At 34.5% G+C, this 22,109-nt stretch overlaps 1 protein-coding gene across 1 annotated transcript in view; it reads left to right on the top strand.

Moving 5' to 3' along the window:
* parp8 (poly (ADP-ribose) polymerase family, member 8) overlaps positions 1-22,109 on the top strand; it is a 104,494-nt gene that overhangs the window by 69,331 nt on the left and 13,054 nt on the right. The window contains exons 8-19 of the mRNA XM_015365111.2: positions 3,482-3,542; positions 3,817-3,907; positions 4,468-4,534; positions 5,510-5,638; positions 6,652-7,207; positions 7,966-8,019; positions 8,109-8,204; positions 15,165-15,257; positions 17,708-17,833; positions 18,305-18,370; positions 18,865-18,932; positions 20,460-20,508. Of these exons, the coding sequence (XP_015220597.1) occupies positions 3,482-3,542; positions 3,817-3,907; positions 4,468-4,534; positions 5,510-5,638; positions 6,652-7,207; positions 7,966-8,019; positions 8,109-8,204; positions 15,165-15,257; positions 17,708-17,833; positions 18,305-18,370; positions 18,865-18,932; positions 20,460-20,508 (1,456 nt within the window). The remainder of the gene's footprint in view (positions 1-3,481; positions 3,543-3,816; positions 3,908-4,467; positions 4,535-5,509; positions 5,639-6,651; positions 7,208-7,965; positions 8,020-8,108; positions 8,205-15,164; positions 15,258-17,707; positions 17,834-18,304; positions 18,371-18,864; positions 18,933-20,459; positions 20,509-22,109) is intronic.

Below are 22,109 nucleotides of genomic sequence, written 5' to 3'. Positions count from 1 at the left end.
GGGTTTAGCACAGCAAGCCTTATTAGATTATACACCTTGAACTTCAAATCTACAATATGCTGTCATTTGAACATTAATACATTTTCAGTCTGAAGTCCCCCATTATCACATATGTCCTTTGTAACATAAGAATAGCTCAATCAATACTGATAGTTATTTAACAGGGGCCCGCAGAGCATGCCATACTACAGTGTTCTTCTTGTCTATAGGGAAGTCATCTTTAAATCTAAACACTGTGTTAATAAAAAAGTCAAATTATTCATTTTATTTTACAATACATAATCTGATAGTAAGTTCAAAAGGTGTGACAATTTTGTAAAGGCTACATTTCCAGAATTAGATACGGTATGGTCAGACTAGTACTATAATTACATTAGAAAGATATAAACCAGATTGCTTATTAAGTAGATCTTTCCTTTCTTTTTGCATTCCTGTTCATTGTGTTTGGAAAACACTTTGAATGTAGTGATATTAAGAGTGAAATAATTCTGTCATGACATTTTAACCATAAGCCTGCTGTTGACAAGAGTTATTTGAGAGGGTGGGGAATGGCCTACGTACAAATTCATTGATACTTCTAAGCTGTGTTGAAAATAACTTAGATAGCAGCAATGTGTGCATCACTCCTACAGGTAATTTAACAGTGATAGGCATAGAATATAAATGAAAAATAGCATAGAGTGATGCCCCTTACTCAAGGAAGGAGAACAGAAAGTTTCCTCGTTGTTTTCTTCTTTACCCTTAGCAGCACTGGTCTAATATTTTGTGTGAATTAAATTGTCACAGGATACCTTCTCCCTCAGGACTTTACAGTGTAGAGAACCCTGTTACTTCTCAGTGGTTACTTCTCAGAATGCCACTTCTGGTAGAAAAGGGTGCCGTCTTTGTGATAATTCCCCTGTATAGTGTTATTTTTTAGAGGATTTTACTTGAACACTCTTTTTCTTTAAATTATCAATTTGTAAACACTATACCATGATTTTAGATAAATTTAGAAAATTAATTTGTATAATGTAGCCAGGGATGGCCAGCTGCAGTCTTTTAGGAGGTGTATTTTTATTTCAAATCATATCATTTAATGTTCGTTTCCAGTGATGTCTTAATGACCATATTAAACAAAACCCTAGGTTAATTCAACAATTCAACGTTATTTGTAATTATACTAACACAGGTGCATAGTATACTGAAAAGTGTTTCTCATTAGTCACTCAGGTGCAGTATATAAATAAAGCAGAAAACAAGACAATAAACATTAACACAATAACAATACAGTGTAATCAAAACAGTGTAAATACGCAAACAGAGAAAAGAAAACAACAGGACAAAAACAGTGCAAAAGTAATTCGGTGAACAGTGCAAAAATAATACGGTGATTAATAAATATTACAACTAGTACAGTTTTAAGTACAATTTCGGCTTACATTCAGTTGTCGTGTATGTAGTGGTGTTGGAGTACAGTCATTGTGGGTACAGGAAGAAGTGAGGAGAGATCATAGTATGATGGGAGGGAGTGGGGGTGTCACCAGCTTGATGGCTCTGGGGAAGAAGCTATTTTGGAGTCTAGTTGTTTGCGACAGGAGCGTCCGGAACTTTCTGCCAGATGGTAGGGGGACAAACAAGTTATGACTGGGGTGAGTGGGGTCAGACATAATTTCAATGGCTTTTTTCAGACTTCTGGTGTTGTATATTTCCTGGATGTATGGCACTGGCGATGATGTGTTGAGCAGTTTTGACCACTCACTGCAGAGTCTTTTGGTCAGATGCGGCTCTGATACAGCTGGTCAGTATGCTCTTCACCGTACATCTGTAGAAGTTGGTAAGGATCTGTGGATGCAGGCGTATTTTCTTCAGCTTCTCAGAAAGTACAGCCGCTGTTGTGCCTTCTTGATGAGACTGGAGGTGTTGAGTGCCCGTGTGAGTTCCTTAGAGACGTGTACACCTAGGAATTTGAAGTTATTCACCATCTCCACCGCAGACCCTTCAATGTAGATGGGGGAGTGGACTTTTCCTTGTTTCCTGAAGTCAAAGATCAGCTCTTTGGTCTTGCTGATGGTGAGACATAGGTCGTTGGTTCGGCACCAGTCTGCAAGTTGTTTTATCTCCTCCCTGTCTCATCATTGTCAGTAATCGGGCCTATGACTGTGGTATTGTCAGCATACTTGATGATGGTGTTTGTGCTGAATTTGGCAGTACAGCAAAGAACTTGGCAGTCTTGAAGATTACATGTCTAGATTAAATAGAATGAGAACATTTACATCTTTCACCTCCAGTCCACCATGTTCCCTTACATCAGTTTCAACGTAATGTAAAGCTATAAAGATTGCATGGAGTGGTTTGTGCGATAGGCAAACTGGAGAGGATCAAGTGGTTTTGGAATGCAGGCTTTAATGTGTGGAATAAGTAGTTTTTCAAAGCACTTCATTATGATGGGGGTGAGTGCAATAGGGGGGTAGTCGTTCAGGCATGTGGGTGCTGATTTTTTTGGCTGGCATGGTGGTGGTTGTCCTGAAGCAGCTAGGTACAGTGGCCTGGGCCAAGGACAGGTTGAAGATGTCAGTACAGAAAAAATCACAATATAATTTTCCAAGTGGTTAGAAATGTATGATGCAGAATTGAATTGCTACCTTTTCTCTTAATATAAATGTGTGTCAATATAAATGTTTGATTTTATGAAATCTTCAAACACTGCTTTTGCTCTTTTAAACCTTGTCTTGAATAAAATATGTGCAAAAGTACTTATAGGGAGTCCCTTGTTATATATTTGCTTCAGGTGGATCTGGATCCATTTTGAATCATCCCTTCTTGCACTGAATTGTGCAATGAATTCAGATTTAAAAAGTCTTCTTAATTGAATAGGTCTTAAACTTTTTAATCTAATTCTGTTTTCTGATTATTCAAAAATAAAAAAAACGTTTGTCATATGAGAAAGCATGCTTTCAGCTTGTCTGATAACAACACCAGATAACTTGAAGGTGTTCTGATATAACTTAAAATGTAAAGTGATAATTTACATTAATTAGAAAAATGCTAACATAGTTTAACTAGGAAACACAGTGGTGGTAAAAATATCGACTATGACTTTTAGCATGTTTTATCTTTGCTTCCACTTTGTGTCACAAGTGTAGTGCAAGTGATGATGCAGGTGCTGAACATTAGAAATGCACATTTGCTGAGTAGCCAATTGTATGTAAATACAGGTGGCATGCTGACCTTTCCTGACATTCACTTCACATCCCCTGTCCCCATGTGCAACAGCTCCTTGGCTCAATCTACCTCAGCTTCCACTTCATCAAGGATCCCTTGGCTAAGCTCTTACTCCCTCTGCCATTTGAGCAAATGCCACATCTGCACCAAATTACACTACTTTCTTACCAACATACTTCTGCAACATTATAGTTTTTCTAAAAATATTAAAACGATGCTTTCTGCAAAGTCTTTCTACATGAAACAATACTTTATTTTAAATGTTTTTGTTTTCCAGGGAATATGGTGCAATTGACGATGTTGACATTGATTTGCATATTGATGTCAGTTTCCTAGATGTAAGTTATATATTTTTTTTTTTCATCTGTAGTGATATTTGGAATCAACTTTACTTGCACATACTATAAAATATGTTAGTGTAAAGATCAAATTGCAATTGATATTAAAGCAGTATGGATAACACGTTTAGATTTCCAGTTTGTGTCAAGAATATGTTTTAGGTGGTGTTCTTGAGCAAAGGAGAACTGACTGAGATTTTTCATGTTACTGAAACGTTTCATATTCAGCATACTGTACCTGTTTAAAATGCTTTCAATTATTTGTTTTTAACAGGAAGAAATTGCTCTTGCCTGGGATGTAATCAGGAAAGAGCCTGTGATAGTACGGTTACATTGTTCACTCACCCAGTATTTGAATGGCCCAGGTTAGAGAATGTTTTTTAAAAATGTTTTCAGTTAATAATGTTCTGGATCCTGTGTTCATTTTTTATACCTGCAAGCCTTATTATTAATTATAATTTTAACCCTTTAAATTTCAGGATTGGATTAATTAATTAATGGATTAATTTATGTTAAAAGTTTAAAATATAATTGAAAGTTGCCCATAAAGATTTGTCAATGAGTCCATAATACACAGATGCTTGTCATTATGGAATACCTAGTGAAACTTATCCCAGTGTGTTATATACTATATAGTAGGTTTTTAAATATTACATTTAAATGTTTCTGTAGCTCCCTAAAACTGCACTTTCAGATTGCATTTTGAATCTGAACTATTGAAAATTTCAATAACATGAAAATTTCACTTAATAATAAAAGTTTTCATGTTCGATCGATGTTTAATGGACTTGCTCAGCTTGCTTAATTAAACATAAAAAATCCATTAAAATGTATCCTTGTGCTAGGTGATCCTTAAATGAGGATTCTTCCTAAATATTGTATCCTGAATATTGTGTTTAAACAATAATGACTTCTCTATTTTCAGTTCCGACAGTTGATGTATTCCAGGTCTCTACAAAGGAGAGGTTTGGACTCGGACATCAGTTGAAAAAGTAAGTTTATGCATGATTTATGCAGAAAATTATCTTTGTTACCAAGTTAGAAAGCATGGTTTCAAAATTATCCAATATTGTTGGATTCAACCATTCATCCATTTTCTGACCCACATTATCCAGTACAGGGTGGTAGGGGAGTGTAACCTGGCAAGCAACAGGTGCAAAACAAGATCACCTTGGATGGAACGCCAGTCCATTTTAGGGCACACACAGATACAAACACAAGACCACATACATTTACACACCAGGGTCAGATTTACAGCAGAATATCAACCTACCAGTATGCCTTTGGGCGATGTGAAGAAACCAGGGAACCCTGGCATATTTAAAAACATATATTTTGCATTTCTGTGCCTTGGCAAAATCGAATGATGCGTTAAAAGAATGATATGAATTATGGTTCAATGCATATTAGACATAATAGTAATAATAGTCCTCATATGTGGTCTGTGGAATTGTTGTGGTTTAAGTAAGAAAGTCTATCTTTCTGTCTTTTTATTTGATGATATCCCATTTGTGCAGACCTTATTCTCATTCTTAAATATACCCTAGAAAAAAGCTGCTAATTATCTTACAGGATCACTTGTATTTACCGTAGTGTGACTGAGGTTTAAAGAATTATTTATCTTTGGTTGCCTTATATCCTAATGTAATTCATAAACAATTAATGTACAGTACTACCATAATGTTGACACAGCACCGCCTTTTGCTTTCATTACTATATTTTACACATTGTGGTGCACATAAGCATATTTATATTTATGAGAGGAATAAAATATTTTCTTCATATATATACAGTAAATGGACCAATATTTAGATGTACCAGTACCAATAATAACAAAAGGCATTTGGAGCTGTAGTGTTTGTCAGCATTAAGAAATCAAATTCTATGTATCTATATGTTAGTCATGTAAATGACATTATGTAAAACATTATTAAACAATATAAAATATCATTATGTATTTTTTTAAGGATAATGCAGACATTTGTCACTCAGCAATGGAAGCATCAAAGTAAAGAAAAGATAAATTGCCCACATAGCAAAAAACAGACAGATAAGAAAGTGAAGTCTCCTCTGCACATCTTTTCAACTCTGCGCAGGTAAAGATATTTAATGTACTAATATTCTGTTTTATACATTTAAAGCTTTGCTTTAATTATATCTTTCAAAATATCTTTCAGGCAACAGTTGAAAATATTTAATGAGAATATTTTAGTGCATTTTGCATATTTTCTAAAAATTATTTAATTGTATATTGTTTACAAAATTACAGCATATTTAAGTTGTTTAACACTATTCAGAATCTCATTTTTGTCACATCTACAAGCATCGATGAAAGCTCTCTGGAGAAAAGCAAGTATGATTTTTTGCAGGAGGTGTAAATTTTGTTTTTAGTTTTAGGCCTTGTGATCCATGAACAAACAAAAGTACTAATCTCAATATCAAAAGCCAGACAGTGTAAAGCCTGATACAAAAGACACTGCAGACTGTGATAGCTTTGTGTTGCCGACTGTTCTCTCTTTGTGGCTTTGCTAAATTCAACAGGCTAATTTAATCTGTGTCCATGAATGAATCTCAGTGGAGGTTTGCAGTGGTGACATATCTTTTATGGGAAATAATCTTTTAAGCATGAAATTATAATTATGGAATAACAAGCAACACAGAAAACATGGTTAGGTAATGGGTAGTAATGCAGCCCAAGACAAAATAATTTTAACACATTCAGAATGTGTTAAAATGACTTCTTGTTTATCATTCCTTTTGTATGTTTATCCTCAATATTTATTAATATAGTGTTAATGATTACCATTTGGGGCTGTGAAGGGTGGTAGTTTTGGGTTCATGTTCCAACTGTGGACATTGTTTTGCCTTCGAGCTTGCCTCTAGTCCACTCAGCCGTATAAATGAATTCTAGCATTGCTGAGAGTAACCCTATGATGTACTACTAGCATGATGTACTAGCTGGGAGAAACATACGCTCTCAGTCCACTTATAATTTAAAAAACAATTAATAAAAACTGAGATATAGTTCAACCAGATGAACCACTAGTTTCAGCAGGGAACTTCTGTAAAAGTGGAACTTTTTTTTCTCTTTTATATCATGCAATTCCAGATCACCAAGCTATCCTCCGCCTGGATGTGGAAAGAGTAAAACAAAATTGAAGGCAGAACAAGATGGAGTGTCAAAGTCTCATAAACTGTTGCGCAGGACTTGTTCAAGTACAGTTAAGGCAGAAGATGGAATTGCTAACAAGTCCCATAAACCTCTGGGGCGCTCTTTATCAAGTGACCCAAGGGCTGAGCAGACAGTGGCCTTGAAACCCCACAAACTCCTGAACCGGCCCTGTTCTGCCTCTTTGAAGCAGGATGATTGTGCCTCTTTGAAGCCTCATAAACTTCTACCAAGATCATGTTCAGGAGATCCCAGATGTGAGCACAACAGCAACCTTAAGCCCCACAAGCTCCTGAGCAGATCTTGCTCAAGCACTATTCGGACAGAGGAACTGGACGGACTTAAGCACCACAAGTTGTTAAGCCGGTCCTACTCCAGCAACACCAAAATGGGCAAAACCGAGCTCTTCAAGGAGCCTGTTTCTGAGGGCAGGCGACTCTCTCTTACCTCAGGGCTTATTGGCATGCTAGCGCCATCTTTGTCCTCTCAGCCAACTGTAAGTACTGAAACACAAAGATGCTATATGTTTCAGACATTTGATTGTGGAACTGGGAAGTATTTGGCTTATCATGTTCATGCTTATACATATTCCATCAGGGAGTTATTGTGATTTTTAGCATAATGTAATTTGGAAATTCTTGGAAATGGGTAATATTTTGTTTTTCTTGAAAACAACTAAGATTTTTTTTTATTTTCCCTAATAAAAAGTAAGTTTAATTAGAATTGAAAAAGAGCATTGTCCCAAAAATTAAACGTGTTTTCGCCATCGATTGGGACAAAAGTTTGAAATATCCTGTTTAAGTTTACACCAGTTCAGCAAAAGCCATTACTGTAACTACACTTTAGTTTACATTTTGCGGTATAACATGTTTTAAAGTCGATAATTTGGTAAATGTGCTCCTTTAAATAATAATAACTCACTGTCTTAATTGGTCTTCGCTAAGTGTAATGTAACTAAATAATAGTGTGCTGAATTTTTCAATCTTGCTCAAATTGATAATACTACAGAAGATGTGTATTTTTGCAGATGTATATTTTAGATTCATTTGTTATTTGTAATGTTTGGTTTATATATTTAGTTATTTTATTACATTTTACGGAGAGTAGTGAGAGAGTAGTTCAAGAAGTGAATGAAGAAGGTGGTGATCAATATCTCATGTATAGTGTGTTGACATTTCTACAGGAACCTAAATCTGCCTCATTTACGTTAGTCGTACAATTTTAAGACTGAGAATATTATCATTATCATTGTAGCCAAACTGTGGAGCAAAGTCAATCCCAGTGAGAGATCGAGGCTTTCTTGTTCAGGTAAGTTCTAGTAATGATGCTTCTTGAACTAGCCTTAACTTTATAAATATTAATTGTTAAAAAACATCTATATTTTCGTTTGCCTTTAGACCATGGAATATGCTGAACAGAGAATACCAGTACTTAATGAATATTGTGTGGTATGTGATGAACCACATGTGTTCCAGAATGGACCAATGTTGAGAGTGAGTATTTTACAATAAATCAGAATTAGTCATTTTGTCAGCTTTGTACAAACGATTGTGTTTCTAATACTTTGAATCAATAGATTTAACAAATAATGATATTTCTGGGGACCAAGGACATCAACAACATCATTTACTGATCTCCTGAGGTGAATCTGTAGACACAAAAAGACAGTACAAAGTAGAAATTGTACTTTTATCATAATAAATGTGTTGGATGTGAATATACAGTGCAACTTACATTTTATGGATATTTATCTGTCCAACTCTATGATATACACTGACAGTTTTCTAGATCTCAGATCCAATATGCATACAGTGATACTGTATATACTGTATAGGGTATCATATCATAGGGTATCATTATCATTATTAGGGTATTATAGGGCCTGTCTTACAAATTTCTGTTTGATTGCATCAAAAACAAATTCAGATGGCTTTACAGTTAGATAACCTAGAAACCAATTCTCATTTAGTTTTTTGTTGCTCGGTTTTCATAGGAAAACATGTTCACACTATCACAGAGTAAATTATTTTAATAGAAGAAATGAAAAATGTGATTTTTATAATAATTGTTCTAGATTCATATATTTTTTTGCAGTTTAATGAGAAAACTATTGTTATCATTTGGTTTCATCCAGTGACAAAAACAACATGGTGAGCAGAGAGTGATTTTGCTAACAAGGACATGGGGATTTTCATTAAAATACCATGGTGCAAGTGACAAGAGTCCAGGGTTGAATAAATTAGGTGTTTTAATTATCACTAGTCAACTTGGAATGAAAATGTAACTTTTTGTTTTAAAGAGATAAATGCAGTATTCCACCGATACTGTTTCTACAACCTAAATGCAAACACTTAAAAATTTCTGTCAAAGCAAAACCAGATGATTATGAAATGTTTTAGCACCATCTTTAATAATCCATTATGTTATCACAAACTTTTTTGACACAGTTTTACACAGATTCATTGGAAAATGTTTTGGTAGTTTTAATGGACAGTATATTTTCCTGTCATTTGGAAATTTTTACAGTTTTGCAAATTCACAATTAACAAAGCCTAATGTACACTAGTGGTGTTTATTAAAGGTGCTTTTAGAAAAGTTAATAAACTTCTGACATATGAAATTTGCCTGACAATCCTCTTGTGTGCCCTTTTTTGTTGGTTCTGCAGTTCACCCTGGCAGCCTGTGCAGCATATCAACAGGTTTTTTTGGTGCTTCAAGTATATTGTAGGCTTATTTAATTTGGAAATGTGTATGTTGAATTTTGCATTTCATGAGTATCTGCTGGAGCTGTGCTTCTGGAGCACCAACATTCTAGATTTGAGAGCTCATCTCCAGTGAGCTATGGCACAACTTAAGCAGAGATTTATGTCTCTCTGTATGATAGCCATGTGCCCCAAAACATCTGTGTGCTACATTGCCAGTTTTGAAAATCATACTTCTCAGTATGGACTCCTGAGTCACAAAAGATACATTCCTCTAGTACAGGAAGGAGAGAGCTTGTACTGACTCATCATTGCATTGTCCATGGATACACTAAAACATCCATAAAGAAATGCTTCAGACATAGAATGACACAGGGCAATACAAGCAGTCCCATAAATTTAAAAGCAGCAATATTCTACATTCATCTTGAGTGTATAGCTTTTAAAGCTACCTTTAAGTAGCGTTCAGGTAAATATCTGTATCATAATGAGTGAAAGGTGAGTGCTTTAGGTGAGCTAATTTATACAAGGCATTGTTGGGAGTTTGGAATGATTGTATTTGCAGGGATTGTCTGCTTGCATTAACCAATCTCGATGAACTGAAATGTGTAATTCCAAAGCATTTTTATAGAAAATATTTTACTAATACTAAAAAAATGATTTACAGCTTTAGTTTATTTTTCTCTTTTGTGTAACTGTTTAGAAATCTTTTTTCATTGCCTTGATATTTGAATTTAAGTTTCCAAAAATCTGTAAATCTCCTTGCCAACACAGAGGATTTGTATAGATTTTTTTAATGTCTTAATATTATAGGGATATGTATTTGTGTATTCATCAACTTACTTTGCACATAGAACTCTCTAGAACAAAGGTTTGCAAACACTGTTTTATATTTTATATTTCAGATTTTGTGACAATAATTTTATTGTTTAATATCAAGATTTACTCAATTCAGGGGAGCCTTAATGGTAGTATTCTAGAAAGCAATTCTTACATGTCTAGAACCAAGAAGTCAGATAAGCTCATTGCTGTAAAGCAATACCTAACCAAACCTGCTTCCTCCATTGTCATCTAAAGGGTTTTGAGTGGCACCAGCAGTGGTGAAGTTTCTTCAGTGTTTTATTCAATACATCTGTCTCTCTATGCAAGGACCCATGAAAGACGTGTTTGATGCTGTTTGTGAAATAGTCTGCGTAGTGTTATGTTCAAGTGCTCTATTCTAAGGTGATTGTACAGTATTGTACCCTTTTCACATTTTCATTAGCATGTGCATTAGCTAATTAATAAATATCAAATACTCTTATAGTCTTATATATTAGTTCAGGTCAATACAACAATAAGAAACAGTTCAAACAGCCAGTCTAGAAGGTCTTACATAAGTGATAAAATACAAGAGACTCCCAGTAATTACTCAGTGATTCAGAGTGACAGTGGACTAGGAACTTCTCTTTGGGGTTAACAAGACTACATGTGAAAGTATTTTGAGATTTCTGTAGAAAATAATGAGAATTCATATCCTCAATATGTGACTGTGAGTATATTCCTCACATCTGGAGGTCAACATATTTAATGTAAATAACAGATGTAGCAACAGTAATTGGCATTTAATTCTGTATTCTGGCTTCTTGTTATCATGTCTCAAATATATCAAACCACAATTAAGTTTATTTAAAGAAGTATGTTTCACAGTTTTTCCATTTCTGACATCTGATCTGTGCAAGGCTATTAGTAATAAAGTTACTAAGTGTGGATAACAATGAGTTATTCAAGGTCTTTAAGCCTGTGATTTGGACTTCATGCCTGAAGAATATTGTGGAGTACTACCACAATCTACACTACAGTTATGCAAATCCATTTCTGCCTTGACAAAGTGAACAGAAGATAACGTTACAGGACCTGAAAGAGCACCATGCAATGGATTAACTGGCCAATTTGGCATTCATGGAGGTATTCACTTCACCTCAAATAGTCATGGTTTGATCAATGTTATCCCAAGAATGTTTCAGAATCAACAATAAAAATGAACCAGACAACCCAAATAGAAACAAAGGCAAAGTGTCTTTATAATAAAGAGCAGGAGAGGCACTTGGATATAGGGTTGTGGAAATCTGGAAAAAACTACCTAGTCATGTTTTTGAGGTTGATACTATTTCTTCTTTCAACATATTTTAAAATTACTGGAGCTGGCACAGGGTCCAGCAGTTTAGATTGACTTTGCCTGTTCCATTCAGGAAAATGAATAACTCTTCTCTGAAAAATCAGATTGAAGCCTTCTTTATTCAGTCTAAAGCAGCCATATCACCCTACAACTCACAATTGACAACCCATTGAAGCTAAGCAGGTGTGAGTCTGGTCAGTACCTGGATGGGAGACCTCCTGGGAAAAACTAAGGTTGCTGCTGGAAGAGGTGTTAGTGGGGCCAGCAGGGGGCACTCACCCTGCGGTCCATGAGGGTCCTAATGCCCCAGTATAGTGATGGGGACACTATAATGTAAACAGGCGCCATCATTCGGATGAGATGTAAAACCGAGGTCCTGACTCTCTGTGGTCATTAAAACTCCCAGATTTCCCATTGGCCCTTACCAATCATGGCCTCCTAATAATCCCCATCTATGAATTGGATTCATTACTCTGCTCTCCTCCCCACTGATAGCTGATGTGTGGTGAGAGTTCTGGCGCACTATGGCTGCCGTCGCATCATCCAGGTGGATGCTGCACATTGGTGGTGGTGGAGGGGAGTCCCCACCTGTAAAGAGCTTTTAGTGGAGTGTCCAGAAAAGCGCTATATAAATGTAAGCAATTATTATTATTATTATTTAAGGATTTCAGTTCTGTTCATTTATACCCTGTATGGTACATATACTGTATATTGAATGGTCAAAATGTCCCACTTCTGCTTTCTTAAACCATAAAACGCAATGTCCTGCATCAGTGTGAGGGTATTCTATTAATATAGACTTTATGTGATTTGATGTTTAATTACACCAGCAAAATAATAGTCATAAACATCTTCTATCTTAATTTTATGTCAGGAGCTGAAGTGTAAAATTGATTAATTCTATCTTACATCTTAAAGCTAATGTAGCATGACCATGGGTTTTTAGCACTCCCCCCCAAAATACATGATAATAAATAATAATGAATATTAATATTTATTGTAATTGGTGGTCGATGAACCATTTTATGAATTATCTTTCCTGTGCAGTATCACATGAATGTGCAGAGCACTTTGCAGTTTACTGTTATTACATGGATATGTGCTTATATTTATCAACACATTTATTTTATTTTATTTATCTGCTTGATCAGGAACTTTTTTTTAACATCTTAGGCCTCAATAATGCTATCTGGCATTATGTTTTTATACAATACAAAAATAAAATTTAATACAAATCTGGAAGTATGCTGAGTGCATAGGGGTTTAAAATCAAAACTGTATCGTTGTTAATTTCACTTAATTTGCTTAAAATTGTGTGAGTTATGAAAGGGACACAACTCCAAACAGACATAAATTATACAAAGCAGTCATCAGCATGTCCAAAGACTGCGTTTATTGTGATGCAAAGACATCACAGAGTACAATCAAAGAGCAATTAATGAGATATTAGTACCACAGCTGTTCATTGCTGTTAACTGGAGCATTTACTTCCATCTGAAAAACTAAAAGATATTGGGTCTCTTTTCATAGCAATAATAAGAATGCTGATGATGAGGCTGATAGTGATTGTGACCATTTTAAATTTATACGGCATCTTTCATGACACATTATCTCAGTTTTATGACAGGATTAAAAAAGCACTGGCATAGCATGTTACCTTCATTTCAGCACTCTAAAGCACTATGTATGTCACCATACTGTATTCATAAATATATAACATACATTACATTAGCAAACAATTATTAACAATGTAAACAATTATAGTGTGATATCTTTACTACTGTATTAAATATTGTGTGTAGCCATATGGGAAATGCATTAGCAGAATGACTCCTCAAACACGAAAATCCAATTGCCAAGCTCCAGTCCAAGATTTTCACATCACTATTTTACAGTTCTACTCAACAGAGCTAAAAAAAGTATGCTATTTGTATGCTTTTTTTATACTTGTAACACATATTTATGTGTCATGAGAACTATTTTCTTTCATTTTCTGCATTGGTGATGTATTAAGAAAAACAAAAAATGTACCAAAATACTTTTAACATTAGTGTGTAGTCTTTTTAAGTCCTAAAACCAACACTCCTGCTTTTTTATAGTTACCCTAATTGGAAAAAAAAAAACATTAATTTTCCATTAACTCACTATATGGTGCACTTTTCAAAAACACATCCCTAGCATCACCAACATATCTCTGTATTTATCTTTGGGAAAATAAGTGTAAGACCACAAGTAAGAGGTGAATGCTCAAACTGGGTCGATGTAATTAGTGGAGTGCCAAAGGAATCTGCACTGGATCCATTGCTCTACTCAATTTATATCCGTGATCCAGATTCTGATGTACTTATGTTTATTTTAGATACTACTGTATATACTGTACAGTATTTACTGACCAGGTAAATATACAACTGTCCAGATGTTTTCCATTTTATTATGGACAATTGCAGAGTATTGCATTCCCTTAGTTTTCAAGCTTGAACTGGTAAGATCTCTTACAATATTATGTACAGTTTTATCAACACATTATTAAAAAGATATTGCTGCTCTGAAATCAATGCAGAGAAAACTTACTAGATACATTCTGGGGTTTAAGGGGGTGTTCTACTCTGACAGGCTGAATAACTGAACCTTTTTAGTCTTCAATAAAGAAGACCAGATGTAAATAGAAATTCAACCCAATGGACGTCTTCAGAATATACAGGCAAATGCAAGCTAGGGAAACTATGTGGATGTGTAATTAGAACCATGAATAGGAGGCACGACTTTACACAAGTGTTGTGGAAGTATGGAACAAGCTACACAACTACTGTCTGTTGTTGAATCCAATAATCCAAGAATCAGCATTGATGAGTGCATTTCAAACTACAGTAAAAGTAAAATGTATACAGTAACTTGTAAAACCTCAATTTACATTACAAAATAGAGGGCATTTCCAGGTATTCACAGTGCCATGTTCTGCGATTCAGAACGAGGCTTCAAAACGTCCGATGGTGTGCTGCAGCCTTTTCACATTGTAAACAAATAGGCTTGTGAATACATCTCTTTTAATCCAATAAAAATATTGCTTTCGATTTCAAGACGGTTTTGCCAAGAAATACTACTTACTTGTTAACTCGGACCACATTGGAACTACAGTGAAATATCTGCGGCACAACTTGTACGAATTCGCCTGTACATCACATTACTTTAGTCATTGTTGTGACTAGTGAGCAGGAAGGGCTGCATAACATCGCAATTCATGGGAACTCAAATGCGCATTTGTGGCAACATGGTGACTTACAGTACTTTTACAAAGTTCATGATTTTGTGCTTAATTTAAAATTTGATTTTTTTTCTATAACGTTTATGAAATTATTTTGTTACCAAGATTTGATAACTGGTCATAGAAATTGGGACGGCAGTCTTCTAAGGATTGGCTATATGAAATCCCTGGATTGATTAGCTTCTAACAACCAAATGGGCTAGTTGGTCTTTTATAGTAAGAATGGTTTATAGAGAACTTTTTAAAGGCTTTGATTTCTCACCAAGAATCCTGTGCATTAGAAACTTTAAAAATGCTAATCAGTATTTGTAACAGTTGTTCTTGTTTGTAGCCCACAGTATGTGAGCGAGAGCTGTGTGTGTTTGCTTTCCAAACACTGGGAGTAATGAATGAAGCTGCGGATGAAATTGCTACCGGAGCCCAGGTACAGCATGATTATTTTTTAAAATATTTTTTATGCTGAGTGACAAGAGGCTAAGTTGATACTGTGCTGCCACAGGACAAAAATGTCTATTGTAATTTAAATTTAAGAAGTATTGATTTTCCAATAATCAGCAAATACCAAAAATCAGATCCAGACACTAGCTTGCTATGCAAGTAAATTATAACAGTATTACACCTCCTATAGTCAGGGAATGGAGATTAGACACCCATTCTTCATTAAAATAACAAATCTAATCCCACAATTCCCACACCTGCCAAAAGAAGAATAGCTTCCAATCCTACTGTGAGAGGAATGGGGAAACTCAATTGAGCTGGCAGCCCAGTATGTCATGTCCTGTCACAGTCTGTCTCACAATAATGTTTTATATGATGTCCAGTATGTCTATGTCCAATAAAATGTTTTATTGTAAATTCTGTAAATGTTATGTTAGTTGCATCTGCTTTGACACCACTGGAGTTAATCGCTAATGCCAATGAAGCCCTTTGAATTTGAATGCGGAGTGTAAAACAGCATGTAGTTTCTTGGTTACTGTAATTCATCTTGGTAATAAAGTAACTCAGGTGGCAAGCTTAAAAACAAACATTAATTTAAATTACAGCACAACTACACAACACAGGTATTGGCAGACAGAGGAGAGAGAGAGCTTTTCCGTAGGCTGAGGCACCTGTGCCAAAAGTAGCTTCTTGCTGACTTTGTTTTTTAAAAACGGTCTGCACAGTTTGTTCTCATGACATCTGGCAAGTTAAACAAGGGGAAAGTCAATGCATTCCAGCTATAGTTTTTGTTCAGAAAACTCAGATATTCTGGAGGTCAACAAAAAGAAAGAGTCCAACAGTCTAATTTTGTTGATCAGGCGAAAATAACAGTGGGCTCGTGAACACAAGATTTCTTCTTTTTAGGAAGAATATATCGGATAGAATTCCGCACTTTATGGACACACTCTCTCAGCCTGGCATCTTCGACAAAAGTTCCGACTTGGACTGTTGCAGTCACGTGGTTGTAAAAGTCAGATTGCAAATTTAGATGGAGAGATTTAGAGAGCAAGTGGTTAGCCAATGGAGATGTGTTGGGTTAGTTTATAAGGGGCAACAAAAGTTAGTAAGTAGCTGAGATACCATAAGGTTTGGTTATCCAAAAGACAAACTCACCTCCCTTATTTTCCCACAAAAAAAGAACACTAAGCCATTCTGTGACTGAGATCATGAAGAGGGGCCTCTGTGTGCATTTAGAGAGAGGCTCCAGGCTGCTTGGTAAAGGAACACAAAGATTATAAAAAATATTTAATAACCCTTAATTAAAAGGGAAATAATAGGCCTTATTGCTACAATATTTCTACTCTCCTAAACTGTGGTAGACAAAAAAGATGTGTAAAACGGTGCATTATTCACTTTGCGAATTTTAGTTTATGTTTTTATCTGTAAGTGGGTGCTCATTCGGATCTGTCAGTTCACAAGCACACGTGGAATTGCAATATCCTGTAAATGCCAGTATACAAGCCACATCATTCAGATACAAAATACATCAAATACATCTTTATTATTCTTATCAATTTGCATTTGGCAATACTGATAAAGAATAGATTTTGAAATACAGTACATAAATGATCATACTGGCAATGAAAGTCATCTCCAAATTAACCATGGTTACCTTTGAGTGTTGCTAACTGCCAAACTGAAGAGTAATATCCAACAAGCATCTATACTTGGAAAATGTTAGCAAACAACCAGATGCAAACCGATCCTTTTTTTTTTGCAAGGTTATGCTGAGAAATGTGTGTATTCTTTAGAAAACACATTTTAAAAAAGTGTCCTGTCAAGATTACATCTTGAATATAGCAGCTTTACAGCAGATAAACACATTCTAGATAGTAATCTGTAATATAATTAATTTTTTTAACATTTTAGCTGTTTTATATATGTTTTAACTATGATCATTTTAAATTTGACTGTGTTAAAATTTAAAATGATCATAGTGTTATGGACATTATCATAATATTATATCCCATAGTCTCTCAGCTGATCTTCAGAAGGTTAGATCAGTTCCTGAGTACATGTACTGTTTTCTTTACATTTCCTATGCCACACTGACTCATGAAAAAAATCAACTCCTCAGGAAAAAACAAACTTTAACAGATTTGTATGCTGATTTTATGTTATTGGTGGCGGTTTACAGTGAAAAATAAAGCTTAGCTTTTACATAAAGAAGCTCTTGGTAGTCATTTCTTATTCTTAAGATGTATAGGGCACACATTAACTACATTTGTATAAATATTAAATAAACTCTTCTTTAAATAATTAGTTGCTTACTGAAATGTGAATACTAAATAAGTCCAATGCAGTATATTCAGTTTAGTTTCCTTGTTGCCATAAGCCAGATGTTACACTTTCTGCTTAAAAGTCATGTACACTTTTCTTTTGATTTTCCTGCAGGTTGTTGATTTGTTGGTCTCCATGTGTCGATCAGCCCTGGAATCCCCAAGGAAAGTTGTGATTTTCGAGCCATATCCTTCAGTGGTTGATCCTAATGATTCTAAGACACTGGCCTTCAACCCACGGGTATAATTTATAATCCTTCTTCTGCTGCTTCTCCTTCTGTCCTCCTCCTCGTTCTTCAAGATAGAAGATTGGGCACAGCCATGCATTTTTACCTGTGCTTGGGATTTCAGCAGATTTACAACTTTGGAGCCAGTTGTGTTGAAATTAATTGAATACGGTTTACACAACAAAATGTAAAATGGCTAAGTAACTTGACTCCATGTACTTCTACAATGTAACTCCTACAAACTTTATAAGAGTGGTGTATTACTCTTTATTAAAAAACTCATGAAAGACATCATAGTGAAATGTAGTGATAAATTGCTGCCATTCAATTTTCACGTATAAACTACTGTGTAATCCTTTATTGTCTATCCTGTGAACAGAGAAACTTAATATATTTCTTGGAACTGGACAGGGAATACTGTCCACCATATTTTTACACTGTGTGCTTGTTGTACACAGCTAATATGTATTTTTTTTTCATTACAGAAGAAGGACTATGATCGAGTGATGAGAGCCCTTGATAGCCTTACATCAATCAGAGAGATGACACAGGTAATTCTGCAACATTCATATACTTATAGTTCGATAGTTTTTAGTGTTTAATACTACTTTACTATTACTATGTACAGTATAGCTACATTTTTTGTTATCAAGTTACAAATTGATAACAAAAAATTATGGTCTGTGATCAGTCATTTATGATAACATGATATTAAACATACATTAAATATTGAAAAATACAAAATACAGTGTTTGTAGTACTATTTTTTTTTGGAGGAGAAACAAGTTTTCTGTAATCATAAATAGGTGTCAGATAAATAGCTACCGCGGAATTATTCATTTTTAATTTACACGTCATTCAATCAGTAAATATACAATTATATTTAAATTATTACCCATTTATCTTGCTAAATAAACAACTGTATATAATTATACTAAAATACTCAATACTCAAATACTTAACATAATGCTTAATACATAATAATTAAAATGCCCAGACTTTCAGCACACAGAATAAAATAAGGTTTTATTTTTTTCTTTTGCAGGCACCATATTTGGAAATAAAGAAACAGATGGATAAACATGATCCATTGGCTCACCCCCTTCTACAATGGTATGAAATCTGTTGTTTTTTCATAAAATTAGGGAGTATTGAAGACAGGAGTTTCAGGGGAAGGTGGATTCCAAGTGTGAATAGCTATCATTTTGTTTGACTGTGCTTGTAAACAGACAGACTTTAACTCTGCATAAGGCTATTCAGAAGGCAATCAATAAAATTACCTTAAAATATTGGTACTTGAATTTTTACAGTTTCAATCAACAGATTATACAAATTGTTACATAACTTGGTAAAACGTAGCAGCTACAGTAGGTAATACTAATGATGAGGAACAGAGCATGTCATGAGCTAAGTTCTAGATTTACAACCTGCATCCCTGTGAACTATCAGTACTACAACAGCAGTAAGATTTCTATAAAAGTCTTGTTTTGTTGGTAGCATGAAGATGGTGGGTGGGTGGCAGAAGTTAGCATGGCAGATTATAGAAGTATTACAGAAATCATTGGAACTATAGAACAACTATACAACTTACAACTATAGAACACAAGACTTTGGTGAAGTTGTAGAAAACTGTCTTCGTATCTAGAAGCCTGTTTTTAATTGGTCAAATAGTCATATAAAAGGATATACTGTAGATAAGACTTTATCTTGTGTATAGGTCTATATGTCTTGTGTGAGATTGCCTATAAATCAATGTTGTAAAGTTAGGGCATACGTGATGTTTTATGGAGTAAGGGATGGTGTTTAACTCTTTAAAAGCAACTGTGGAAATAATATCAAAAGTGTGGATTAAAGTATTGGAAATTGCTGTTATTTTTTTCTCTAATGTCTTTCTGAGCTAAAGCATAAGTGGTCTGGCCCAAGAAAACCTGGACTGGAAACTGCTGCTTACCTTTGAAAATAACTCCTACTAATATCTCCTTGTAATGAATTATGTTGTTTGTCAACTATTTTAATTTCCTTTGAGTCAAGACTATGCATAATTCATTAGTTCACTCTACTCCACAAGACTCCACAGAAAAGACCCAGAGAAGGACAAGAAGTCTTGATTTCCTGGTCTAAAATGAAAGGTTTTAGTGACTTTAACTGAGATTTATCACTGAATAAGCTAAATAATTTTAGTGTTATTAAATTACCTTACATTTCCAGTGGATATACAAGATTAATTGCAGTGTTTAATTCAAATTCATTTTTATTTATTTTTTATCCAGCAGAATGCAAGGACATACAAAAAGATTAAGGAAAAGTAAAATAAAGATAATTATTTAGAAAAACACACTTTTTCTTCCTGTTTGGAACAGGTTGACTTATCATTTGATTAGATGACAGTTATTCTTATAAATTATTCTAAAATGGAAACATTTGAGTTTTTTATTGGAAAAAAAAAGATTAAGGGCAAGAGGAGAACCACTCAGCAAAAAAAGCTTTTTATTGAATTCTGCATTTTCATGTACCTCTTATTTTTCCTGAGGTTAGGCTTGCTGTTACTTTATTGAATATGTTTAAATGAGAAAGCAAGGGACACAAATTGGAATCTTCCTATGAACATCCAGTGAACTAATTAATTTTCCTTTTCTCTAGGGTGATATCCAGTAACAGGTCTCACATAGTCAAGCTACCAGTACCCAGAGTAAGTCACCTCTTCATTTGAGTTTCTACAACAAGAATTTTAATCAAAGTTGAACAATTTAGAAAAGCAAAGTAAAACAGATTTCTAAACATATGTTCACTGAAAATCCATTAACATTGTCTTCATTCAAAATAAAATTAATTAAATATCAACATAGTAATGGTTTGTTTATTATATTATAATATATGATTGATATCACTGTATGCTACAATATGTTTAATATTATATGCAGTTGGGCAAAGGAAACTTTGTTGTCCAGGTAAATCTTTGTTTTATATATATGAACACAGTGGTGTGACTGCTAATAATAGTTAGCAGTCTATTATTACCCACTATACAGCACCTTAGATGAATAAGTTAGATATCATCATTTGAATTGTATAGATTGTGCAAGTCTGAAGTGGCATTTAACAAGGACACCTTTACTCTTATGAAAATCACTGTCAGATGTTCAATTACCAAGTATTCAAGGAGTAGACAAGGAAGAGATCTATACTGCAATGTCTTGTCACCATTCTGATGTCTTAGTTTGGAAATTCTTATCCAGAAGGAAGAGTGCCACCAATTGGTGAACCATCGCCATTTATAGCAGCCGGTTTTCCTCTGGGGGTCTCCCATTCAAGTACTAGTCAGGTCCAGCTTTTCTTAGCTTCTGGGATCAAGCTACTAGGTGGAAATGCTAGTAATGTATTGAAATGCTGTCTGTTTTGTCATGCATGAGATTTGCTCATAATTATCTGGAAGGAAATACTTGTGTAGGTGTTTAAAGACCATTAAATCATATTAATAAGTAATAGCTAGCTCTCCACTTTTGATTTCTAAAATTGAATCCAATTGCATACCCTGAAAAATAATAAAAATTTAGTGGCTTGAGCACAAGCAAAGCTAGTACAATTAAATGTATTTGCATAGGAAGCTATGAAACATAAAGGCTACTTCGTTATTACAAATTAATTATGTTTATTTTGAGCCAATTAGAAAATTCAGTTTATGCATTGAATATATTACAATTTATTCAATAACACCGAAGAAGTATTTTTTTGGAAAGAAAAAAAGAAAGCTCTTTCATATTGGATATCTTTTTTTATTGAGTTCTACATAATATCCATCAATACAGATGAAAGATTACATAGCTGCAGTGTTTAGCTTTGATTTTGAAACTGAAACATTTTTCTGTAATTTCTTGCCAAGAGCATCATACAGACTAACCTCAATGGTTGTTAACGTAACTCTTTATTAAGAATCAAATTAAAAATTTTGAGAAATTTGCAGTGGTGGATCAGACTTTTCTTCTGATAATTGTAGGGTTCAGTGGTGAGAAGGAATTCAACAAAGAATTTGTTAGACACTGCTCATGTGACGTTAATGGCTAAAATGTTACTGAAAAGAAAGTAAAACCTTGTCATTAACAGACTTCTGTTGTGGATTTAAGCCTGGTTTTTATAACTGACAAAGAGCCAGGTATGAAAATGAGGTTTTCTCTGGAAACATTTATTATCTGTCAAGACATCTAAAAAAAGGGTTGGTAATCTTTCACTTTATTTAGCAGCTGCAGTTCAGTTATTTTAATCCTTTAACACATATGAACATGTAGCTAAAGT

This window comes from Lepisosteus oculatus, chromosome 3, assembly GCF_040954835.1.
Source record: "Lepisosteus oculatus isolate fLepOcu1 chromosome 3, fLepOcu1.hap2, whole genome shotgun sequence".
Taxonomy (NCBI): domain Eukaryota; kingdom Metazoa; phylum Chordata; class Actinopteri; order Semionotiformes; family Lepisosteidae; genus Lepisosteus; species Lepisosteus oculatus.
This window is presented reverse-complemented; position numbering and strand designations above follow the sequence as displayed.